We start from the raw sequence: 11,232 nt of genomic DNA, 5'->3' as shown, positions 1-11,232 counted from the left end.
AATCCCTCGCTCTGATGACAGCCTTGATTACATCTTTTATTTTTATTTTTGTCATCCAATGTCCATCTACGTGTCCTTGATTGAAATCCAAACATCAGCTTTTGTTTCTGTCAGGGACAGAATGAAGGCTAATTCAAACGCTATCAACTCTTTATATTGCAGCGTTTTCATAATTATCACATTAATTATTAGAATGATAATTTGGCTTTTTTTTCTGTGTTCAGAAGAGTATCTGTGCTGATGGGAGGTGGAAAAGGAGGTCACAGGCTCCCTGCTCTGTGTGAGAGAGAGCGATGACGTAATGAAGCGAGAGTCCGACACAGGAAACCACAATTCCCAAGATGCACTTGAAATTACCGTGGCCACTGGACGGGGGAAGGGAAGCTGAGATTGGAGGGAGAAAGTCAGAAACTGAGGTACTTTTGAAATGCTTCATATTGCATAATATAGTCGGACAGGCCACAGCACGCAGTGTTTTGAAGCGTTTTTAATAAACCTTGACGGCTAAAGCAGATTAATCCGTGCGGTGGTGTCGGATTTGGGCACAGACTCCATCCCCGTTACAGTTCAATAGAGCTACAGCTAGCCCGTTAGTTAGCCTGACAGCTGGCTTTTCTTATGTTAGGTCTCAACTACTTCACCCCGCTTCATTTTCCTGACTTAAATCGTTCAGCTGTTTGCAGTCAATTTTGGCCGGTTTGCATGCGGTGTGTTCAGGCGTTGCGCTGTCGGTGTGAGAAGAAGCTGTGGCTGCGTCTTTGTGCCTGCGGGGTTGCTAGCTGACATATTGCTAGCTTGTTGGTTGCTACAGATAATGTTGGCTAGCTGACGTTAGCCGCTGCTGTCAGAGCGGCGCTGACAGCGGACAACTGTCAGAGGACAAAGATGCACTCATGCGATAAGTTTTGACATTTTTCTCATGATACTGTGATTATTCTTTGATTTAATATTCAAGTGTAACGGATTTTTAGTGTTTTTATTATCTTCCTGTGAGTCAGACAGTGGTGGAGCTGGTATTCATATACTTTATTTGAGTAAAACCACTTTTTAAAATTACTTCTTATAATTAAAAGTCATGCATGAAAATATTACTTAAATATCTAATTAGCATTTTATTGTTGGAGCTATAACAATGCATGAAGCTACATAAGCTATGAACATGTAATGTGTGTAAATCCCAGCTGCCAAATGGCCTGAAAAGTGAATTGTAGTTCAGGGGAAGTATAAAAGTACTACCTGAAATCACCATACTTGAGTAAATCTTAATTTTACATCACTAAATTTAGGTTGCTCTGTCAAAGAATAGCACACAAAGTACGGCTGCAACTAATTATTATTTTCATTGTCGATTAATGTTGTTGTTTGGTCTATAAAATGACAGAAATCAAGATTATGTCCTCAGATGTCTTGTTTTTGTCCACAACCTAAAGATACTCAGTTTATTGTCACAGAGGAGTAAAGAACAAGAAGTATTAACATTTAAGATGCTGGAATCAGAGAATTGTGACTTTTTTTCCTTAAAAATTTAAGCTATATGCATCATCAGGTGAGTAATATTTAATTTGTGAGTTACTCATTGACAGACATGTGTTAACTGCTCTTTTTGTTCTAGTTTTCAGACATTGTGTACCTATGACAGCCCCTCCTCAGGACCAGACAAGGACTCTATCCATGACCCACATCTCTCTGGACACCTGCACGTCTTATTCTGGACATGTGCTGCTGTTTCATGTGAGGCTGAAGACATAACACAGCTGTGGTGCAAATAAATTCAGCGACAACCGTTGTGGTGCCTCGAGGTGCGTGCTGGCTTTGTCTTTGGGGCCAAAGCGATGAAGCGTCTCGGACAAGGAGAGCCCAGCCCTGAAAAGCAATGTCATCATCCAGCCCGTGTGCACCTCTGATGGGGCTGAGGAGTGAACCCACTGGCCAAGCAGATCTGTGGAGGAGAGGAAGGAGGCAGGTTTCCAGGAAACTTGTATATTGATGGATAGCCATTTCCTCCTGTCAGCTCTCGTAGACTGATACCTGCACATTCCTCTCAGTGTGCACACTCAAGGCTAGACTTTGGAGTAGCTAATAAAACACCACCATCACGAGTACACCGACAAAGAGAACATGATGTGCACAACACGGATTTCTGTTGCCAGTGACACTTTATGAAATCAGACTGGTGACTGTGGACACTGAGTTCTCTGTTTATATGAGGAGAAAAGGAGGAAATCATAGATACTTGCCGTCACGACAAATGTGCACTACAGAAACCATGGTGGTCCTCGCGTCAGCTCCTCAGCCCATCTCGGTCCATGACTTCAGAAGCCTTTAGAGGCCAGGATCAGGAACACGCTCGCCAGCCAACTCACTCATATGCAATGGAAGAAGACACTGATGTCACATCCCACACTGAGGTAATATTATTTCACCTTTGGCCCTTTAAGATTTTAAACATTTAATCGCCTTCCAGTGTTTGGCTTCACAGCAACTTAACACCATTAAAGCAGAACGCTACACCTGCTTTGTTTGGCAACAAAATGGAAGTAGTGCCTTTCCGCTGTTGCCGTGTTGATGTTTTCACCCTCTGAGAGAAGTGTTCCCGTCCTCTTCCGCGCTGATGTATAATGTTAAACAATTAAGAGCTCATTTGTTTAAGCAGTTCTGTCACATGTGTTTAACTTAACCGAAGGTCAACAGTTCTCCCTCTGCTTTAGCTGTAATCTCTGGTCTGACTCGCCTGGCATGTTGGCACGGCGGCAGCTGACAGGGCATTTCCCTTATCCCCGGCTTGCTTTTCTAGCCGTAACATCGCTTCTTGCTCCCTGGCCTCCAGCCTTGTGCATTGCTTCTTTTGTAAACAGTCGGATAAGTATGTCCCCTGCCTCGCTGGATGCAGCCCAACAGGGCAGGGACAGCTATCCTCAAAGGAAGTGCACCCTTAAATTACCTAATTCTTCATGAGTAAGGAGTGTTTACAACTCCTGAGACATGTCTGAGATTGTGTTTGGCTTGTTGAACTTCATGCAACCCCAATTCCAAAAAAAGTTTGGACGCTGTGTAAAACATAAATAAAACACTGAGATCATTTGCTCTTATCTCTTTTGACATACACTCAGCTGAAAACAGTGCAAAGACAGTATAGTAAATGTTTACCTCATCAACAGAAATGCCTGTTTTGTCCTAACTTTTTGGAATCTGCATCGTATTTTAAGTTAGTTTTATATTTCCAGGATTGGAGCATAACGCAGCATGCAGTGATAATGAGTTACCAGTCTTAAAAGCAGTGAGAGCTGCACTGTTTTTGCTTTGTGAACATGTCTGAAGCATCTGCTCTGTGCTGCTGCCGTCCTCTTAGGGCCTGAATGGTTTGTCCCGCGAATGTAAACCATTAGAGGAAATCACCAATGGACACTCCAACCATAAGCCTGTGAGTACGGCTTAAATCACGTCTCCTCGAGCTGCTGTCATTTGTTCCTCTGAGCAAGTCTGTTATTTAGAAATTGCCCTTTTTTTAAACTTGTCCTCTCAGGTCATGAACGGACTGATAATGAGTCATAATGTCAGAGACCACACCAACGGCAGCGCACCACTCAGATCCCTGCCGGTAATTACGTTTTATTCTTAGCATCTGACTTCAACCAAAAGGCCCTGCTTGAATGAATGTACGGTAATCCATTATTTGATGATTATCCAGATTTCAGCGCTGAAGCAGAACGGTCTTCTGCAGACCCTGGCAGCTGGAGGGGACCAGCCGAAGCCTGCAGGTAATGCGCTCATACTCTCACATGACCTCTCTTTTGTCTCACATCCTCTTCCCTCAGGAATTTGTGAGTGTTTCCTAGATACCAGGCAGTTGTTGCAGGTAAAACCTCCCTCAGGAGAGCAGACTGGCTGCTTGGAAGAAGCACAGGCTCTCACCGGCAGTCTGAGTGATTTGCACCACAGCACATAGGCCAAGTAGATGCTCACCCCCTGTCAGTGCTTCTGGCAAAGCTTGTTGGGCCTGTTCGTTTGTTTTCTTACCTTATTTTGTAAATTGTCTCCACAGACGAAAATGTGGAGTTGGAAAAGGCCAGACAGGAGTGGGAGGCTCTGGAGAACGTCCAACCAGGTCAGATGCTTCTCGCTGTTTCACCTGTTTGCATCGAGATCATGATGACTTTCTTTCCAAAAGAATACATTTTTTCTAACATCCACCAGCTCTCACTGAGGACTCGAACCCGACCCCGATCATCTCCTTCAACGAAGCCCTGCAGTACTTCCAGACCACAGACCTCGGGGACTTGCTGGTAAGGAATGCTGCCCACCAAAACGTCTCCAATAAAAGCTGATATTTTAATAATGGCCAACCCTGAAATGGTAGCAGGGGGAGCTGTTTGTTGGAAAAGAGAAAGGCTCGTCCAAAATAAAGGCTGGGAAACAAATCTACCTACACTTTAATGGCTCATGTGCTAAATTCATCAAACCGTCCATTTCCACAGCATCAGTGAAACAATATTGTCACGCTATACCTAAAAAATGAGTTTGATGATTTCACCGTAAAAGCTCCCCAGGGATGAGAAGGGAACATTTTATTTAGAAACGGATGGAGGAAGTTTGGAATGGGAGCAGACTCCAGCAACAGCAAATCATCGCAGCAAAGAGGAAACAACGGAAATTTGAAATAAAGGCCTGTCTCAAAAAAAGGCCTGTGTTACTCGTCTGTGACGTGAAACAGAATTTAAAGAATGTGGGTGAGACGGGGACAAACTTAGCATCCTTAAACAGTGAAGCGTAAATAAGGTGAAAGAGCGTCATTGAATTATTAGTTTTCCTTCTCATTGTGGTAAAAATCTTCAAATAATGATAAAGAGTTTTAGCGATAATGCCAATAACTGTAATTTTTAAAGTGATATTGTATTTTGTCCCCACCCCACCTGCAGAAGAACATCCAGCCAACCATTCGCAGGACAGGTCTGGCCGCGATCACACACTTCCTCTTCGGACCTCCACGGCTGCACAGGGAGCTCCTGGAGGAGAGGGATCTGGTCTTTGCCATCGCACAGTGTGAGTGTGTTTGCTGGGCCTGTTTTTTGTGATCGTCCCACCCGGTGTGACGCTCATGAGTGTTAATAAACCACTGTCTGCGTTTTCTGCAGGCCATGTGGACAACAGCCAAACAGTCCACATGCGTGTCCTCCAGACCATCTATAAGAGGCTGATTGGCAGCAGGCTGGACTGTCCTCGCTTTGGGGCCCACTGGGAAAACATCGGCTTTCAGGGTGAGACACCTTTACGTTCCTTCGCTATAAATACAAAGGCTCAGTCCTGGGGATGCTCTTATTTAAGTCATTGTGCTAATGAACTATAGCTCCTTAATTTCATGAAGTAATGGCTTTGGAGGAAATGGGTCTGAAGCATCTGTGGGACAGTCAGACGTTGTTTCAGAAAAGAAAATCTGTATCTGTAATTCTCAACAGTGTTCACACCAAACTGGGAAGCACTGAAATGTGTCTCTGCTGTGCAGGTACAGACCCAGCCACTGACCTACGTGGCACTGGTTTCCTGGGACTGATGCACACTCTCTACTTCGTGATGGACCCAGAGACTCTGCCATTGGCTAGAGACATCTACAAGTTATCGCAGCACCCGACGCAGGTATCAGCAGGCAGATGTGTTTATTGACTGGAGGTCTGTTTTATGTTCGTTTCTGACAACTGATTCAGGAATCAGGTTTCACTAATCCTCCAGAGAGGCACTGAGACCTCTCCCATGGCAGGCGTGCTGCCCTGACCTTTGCCCTCCCTGCAGAGTGAAAAAGAGAATTTCCCCTCAGGGATCAATGAAGATGAGCTCGTTTCAGGACTCGTGCTTGCAGCCCTTGTGTTCCTCGCGGACCTAAATTTCCTGGTGTGTTTTCTCTGCTGTAGAACTTTCCATTCAGTGTGATGTCAATCAACATGACCCGCATCGCTCTGCAAGTGCTCAGAGAGGAAGCCTTGTCCAAGTGAGTCAGTCTTTTGTCTACTGCATCCTCTGTAGTGTGCATGTGGCTGTCTGTCACTGTATCTCCTCGCACCAATGCTCCTCTTCGTACCAGGGAGTGCAATCGTCGTCAGCAGGTGGTTGGTGTGCTGAATGAGTTCTACGTTGCCACGTACCTGCACCTGTACCAACTGTGGAAGACCCAGCAGAAGACCATCGCTGACTCTGGCTTCGTACTAAAAGGTAAAGAACAGGGCGTTTCGTTTCGGCTGTTACTGAAATCAGGCTGGTTCATTCGTTCGAGACGAGGATAGAGGTCAACGTGTCGCGAGTTTATTCAGATATTTCTATATGATAATGCATCAGTCAAGGGGAACCAATTTTACACATGTGAGTGTGTTTACAGGTCTTGGGGAGTACTGCCACATATGTGAAAAAGTCATTTAAAGCCTTTGTGGCTCCAGAGGGAGCTTCCTGGAATCTCATAAAGTGACTCATGGGAGCGAGATCGAGAGAAAATAAATGTCAGCGAGGAGTTAGAAAGAAGTGAGTTTACCAGACCTCTGCAGCCAGCTCCTCATCTCTGTTTGAGGCGAGCAGGTTGAGTCTGAATTAGCCGCTATTAGCTTAACGCAGCAGAATCTCCCACTGATGTGTCAGCGGCCACATAGACGCCAGGTTTAGACTATTTAGATGAGAGCGTGGATACCACTCTAGCAAAGCTACAGCTAGCACCTGGTTAGCTTAGCTTAGCTTAGCTTAGCACAAAGACTGGAGAGAGGGGGAAACTGTTAGCATGGCCCTGTCCAAAAGTGACAAAGTCTGCCAATAAAAGCAACAGAAACTGAAGCGTGACAGCGACTGTTCAAGTCACAGAGAGTCCTGAACACACTCTGTCACTGTTTTCTGTTTCTGCTTTTGTTCTGATGAACAGACAAGATGTAATGTGACAGTTAATTAGCTGTGGAGGTGCTGAAAGGTGGATTCTGTTACCAAATAGCTGTTTCCTCCCATTGCTAGTCTTTGTGCTAAGCTAAGCTAACCAGCTGCTGGCTTTGGCCTCATATTTAACAGACAGACATGTGTCCATTCTCATTTAACGCTAAGCAACAAAGCATATAAGTGTATTTTCCCAAACGTGGAACTCCTCCTTTAAATCCTGAGTTGCGGGTTAGTACGTTGAACTCACACTGCAGAAACACAGATTGTCGTCTCGGCGTGAGTCCCACGGTCTCTGTGTTTTCTAACCCATCAGAAGTGGAGCTGTTTGCCAAAAAGAACCCCAAGCAGATGCTGCGCCGACTAGAGGTCTTCCTGAAAGAGAGGCGGGCAGGTGGAATCCCCCGTGGGACGTCGCCAGACCCTCAGGCCCAGCAGCCGTCTCCCAGCCTGGGGGAGCGAGGGGCCAGAGCCGGGACGGGACAGGGAGGCAAGGGAAAGGAGATGCACTTCACAGGAGTGTGTGATCTACCGCCAGACATGGAGGGGGAGGCCAGACTCATCTAAGCTAGACTCTGTGTGTGTGCGTGCGCGTGTGCGTGTCACAGTCCTGTTTGTGAGTATGTGTGAGTGGCTTACTCTCAGAGAGCTAGAACCCCACCAGACCCTGATCTAGGACCTGCTATCTGAACCCATTCTAACACTTCCACTCCTTCCACTGATGCTGGGGTGCTGCACTTTGATCAGATTAAGCCTGGGGGGGGGGCTTCAGAGTTATGTTTTTTTTTTTTTTTTTTTTTTTAAATAAATGATTAATTTATTTTTTTTAAAACAGAATATAGAACAGTCAAATATAAAGAGCTGATGCAGGTCAGAAACACAAGATGTCACAAAAACAACAAGAAAGTGAATGTGTGCACCTTTCTGTGGATTTAGTAGCCAAATCGATAGCTGCCAAATTCTCGTGGTTGAACGCGACTTGCGTAGACGTCCAGACGCTGCACACGTCTCTCAGTCAGGGTATGTTAGCGTTGCAGAGGGGGGAGCACGGCACGGCTCGGCTCGGCTCGGCTCGGCTCGGCTCGGCTCGGCTCGGCTGAGGGCAGCATCGGCGGGCGTGCTGTTAAACGCTCCGTTAACTTTACGTTGATCAGAGAGAAATGAATGGGATTCTGCTGCAGAGCGGACAGAAGCAGGTTTCAGGTCTCAGCGGCGGATTGGAAACCTGGCTGCTGAGCGGGACGCAGAAAGTTCTTAAACATCGCATACAGCAGACTTGTGCAGACGTCATGTGAAAGGATGGATACTGAGTCCAGATGTGTGGAGGTTTAGCCAGTTGTTGGTGTCCTCATGGTGTCTTCTGCCAGAGGTCTGATAGACTAGGTCCAGAGCTCCCACTTAATACGGGGGATATATTTTAAAATAATATAAAAACAAACTATTTTAGTCCTTTTTGAAAGGACAGCTGTCATGACTTTACAGTTATGTCTAAAAGCACTTCAGATCTTTGTTATGAACACCTGAAAACCTCCTGACGGTCGAAGCCGAGGAGACACTTTCTGACAGAGTGAGTGTGTTCGGCCGAGTGGAAGGTCTGCTTTGAGCTTTCTCTACATTCCGTTATAAAGCATGTGATTGTAATTTTTTTTGACCGGTTCAGAATCTATTCCTGTGTGTGTGTGCGTGTGTGTGTGTAATGAAATGAATGAGCTGATATTGATGAAGGGTGCCTCTCCTCGGAGACGTATGGTACAGTATGCAATCCCAGCTCTCACTCAATGATAATCAAAACGATAGTGCTGTGACGATAGAAATCGTTCCTAACTTCAGGGTTTGTGCGCTTGTGCAAGCGAGTGTGTGTGTGTGTGTGTGTGTGTGTGTGTGTGTGTGTGTGTGTGTGTGTGTGTGTGTGTGTGTGTGTGTGTGTGTGTGTGTCGTATGACAGGAACTGACTACAGATGGGGTGCTTTCCTCTGCACACAATAAGCCAGCTTTACTAAGTACTTGATCCATCAAGCTGCAAAGACGGTACTTTTGTCATTTTAGAAATGGTACATCACATTTCCGAGGACGGCGTTGATCCTGAGAGAACACACTCTTCGGTTTGCTTTTTTAGAAACAAACCCTCACGTTGGGGTCTGGACGCAGCTGGTTTCAGCGGCTCTGTGGCCTGGAATGGGTAGAGCTCCTCAGCAAAGCTGGTTCCTGCTTTGTGCTAATGTGAAACAGTCTCCCATCGTTGTAGTCTCAATCTGTAGCATGTTCAGGTAGCACTAGTACTGTAGCATCCTATAGCCTCCTCCTCTTCGTAAAGCTTGTTGATGTCATGTCTCAGTTACAGTCCGTAGTGTCGATGAGTGCGCAAACTGTTACTACTATAGCACATTTATTTTGTATTTGCATTAAGTCTCCTTCAGTGGACACACGTTAAGGTGGCGCAGAGATGTGGGATAGACTTGACAGGTTATCGAGCTCAACCTCGTCCTCTAAGAAGGTAACAGTAAAAACGGTGCCTACATCCAGTGGAGCCATGCGGGGTGGAGTGCTGCTCGGTCCTCTCCTCGCGCCCTTCTTTTTCTTTTCTTTCATTTGAGCCACCGTGCCACAGTAGACTTCCTCCATTCATGTAACTGAACAGAGACGACCCCTTAGCAGATGAACGCATTCACACACACAGGCGTGTAAATCTTCAACATCTGCTCAGCTGCTCGCTCTCCGCCATCTCCACCGTGTGACTCCAAAAACGAGCTGACGTGGTTTAGCCAATTGTTTGCGAGTGTTTTGATCGAGCAGGAAAATTTGCACTGTTGTAGATATTTGATAGTGTGTGTGACGTATGCAAGAGGAAACAGGCCATCTTCAATAGCCATAACACTCATCGCCGCCCGCCTCATGACACGGCCGAGTCCGATCCCCTTCCTCGCTCCACAAATTGCACCACGGATATGATCTCACATCTAGTTTTATTAAATTTTAAACTGAGGAGCAGTACAGTGTATGTAAATCAGGAAGTTTGTACATAGAGAATTAATGATTGTAACTGTATGATTGTCTGTAGGGCATTATACTGAAACACATTGCTTACCTCAAGACTTGAGACAAATCTCTCCTTTCTCTCTCCTGATGTTTGTTTGGCCTCTCAGTCAGACTCTTTTTACGTTTCCTTGTACCTAGGCCTTCTCTCATACCAATTGGACGTGTTATATAATGTATATTCAACACCTAAAGCACTACATAATAGCAAACTAACACAACAGCTGGTCGATGTTACGTGTATTCTATTTAAAGACACATTTATAGACTCTATATAGGCCCACACGCGCTCTGATGCACATCTGCAGACGAGAAGTCCTTTTTTTAAAACGACCTAGAATTGGCTGATGTTTACCATGTTTGAAATAAGCTGGTTTTCTCGTGGCTTCAGTGATAGTACGGTATACTTTTGCTGTGTTTAAGTGTTTGATGTCCTGAAAACACTCAGAAACAATCCAGTCGTTACAGCCGCAGTCACAAACCAACAGTTCAGTATATGATTGTAAAGATATAGGCTTGATTAGCAGTCATAACACGGTGTATGCTTTGACCTTGCTATATATTCAGTATCCAAACAAGGCCTGATTTATCCTCTCATATTACCAAAAGTTATATTTTCGGCAGTTGTAATAGATCATATTCTTATGCGTTGATCATCGTTTGGAATCTCCTCAGTTGTGAAACCAGAACCAAGAGAAAAAAACGGGTTCTTGCAGGATGTCGGATGCTCTGAGAGGTGCGGTGTGAGGTTCTGCTTCGTGCAGCAGCAGCTCGGCAAATACAATCACTCCTCTCGAGGTCCCGCGCTTTATATGAAGGTGTTTTACTGTCGCCGTCGTCGTCACGTCCCTCAGAGCATTTTATGACTGTACCTTGATTGTAGAAGCCCTATTTTATACTGAGAGTTATTTCAGAATACAGTATGTGCTGTTGTACATTAAATGTATTGTATGGAGAAAGCTAAATAAATGCTGTTTAAAAACATGGATTTTCTCTGTGGAATCACTCGTCACTCGTTTTCCACTTTCAGGAAATGATGCAAACGTTGTGCCACTGGACGTCAATCAAGCTGCGGCTCCATAACGTCACCGCCAATTAAACTTTCCAAAGAGGAAGCAAAAGGATTTGATTTATTACGAGCAGTCATGTTGATTTTCTTTCACTAAAATGATTCATTTACACTGAAAGCTCAGTCACATCCAGAGAAAAGCAGCAGATTTTGAGATTTGAGAAGCTGAAACCAGCAGTTATTTTCCATTTCTGCTTGATTAATCAACTAAACTCTTCATAAAATTGTTGCAG

At 45.1% G+C, this 11,232-nt stretch overlaps 1 protein-coding gene across 1 annotated transcript; it reads left to right on the top strand.

Moving 5' to 3' along the window:
• The first annotated feature begins 339 nt into the window (after positions 1–339).
• Positions 340–10,913, top strand: elmod3 (ELMO/CED-12 domain containing 3). Its single transcript, XM_070964897.1, has 13 exons — positions 340–416; positions 1,613–2,408; positions 3,350–3,421; positions 3,524–3,598; positions 3,689–3,758; positions 4,043–4,105; positions 4,195–4,283; positions 4,917–5,040; positions 5,133–5,255; positions 5,501–5,631; positions 5,904–5,980; positions 6,074–6,201; positions 7,214–10,913. The coding sequence occupies exons 2-13, from the start codon at positions 2,307–2,309 to the stop codon at positions 7,462–7,464; spliced, it is 1,305 nt and encodes a 434-aa protein (XP_070820998.1). The 5' UTR covers positions 340–416; positions 1,613–2,306; the 3' UTR covers positions 7,465–10,913.
• Positions 10,914–11,232: the final 319 nt, after the last annotated feature.

The sequence above is a fragment of the Chaetodon trifascialis genome, chromosome 6, assembly GCF_039877785.1.
Source record: "Chaetodon trifascialis isolate fChaTrf1 chromosome 6, fChaTrf1.hap1, whole genome shotgun sequence".
NCBI classification, from domain to species: domain Eukaryota; kingdom Metazoa; phylum Chordata; class Actinopteri; order Chaetodontiformes; family Chaetodontidae; genus Chaetodon; species Chaetodon trifascialis.
This window is presented reverse-complemented; position numbering and strand designations above follow the sequence as displayed.

Coding starts and splice junctions, on each gene's coding strand:
- elmod3 (XM_070964897.1), top strand. CDS start 2,307: ATGACTTCAGAAGCCTTTAGAGGCCAGGATCAGGAACACGCTCGCCAG. Junction 3,759..4,042: donor GGACCAGCCGAAGCCTGCAG/GTAATGCGCTCA, acceptor TTGTCTCCACAG/ACGAAAATGTGGAGTTGGAA. Junction 4,284..4,916: donor CAGACCTCGGGGACTTGCTG/GTAAGGAATGCT, acceptor CCCCACCTGCAG/AAGAACATCCAGCCAACCAT.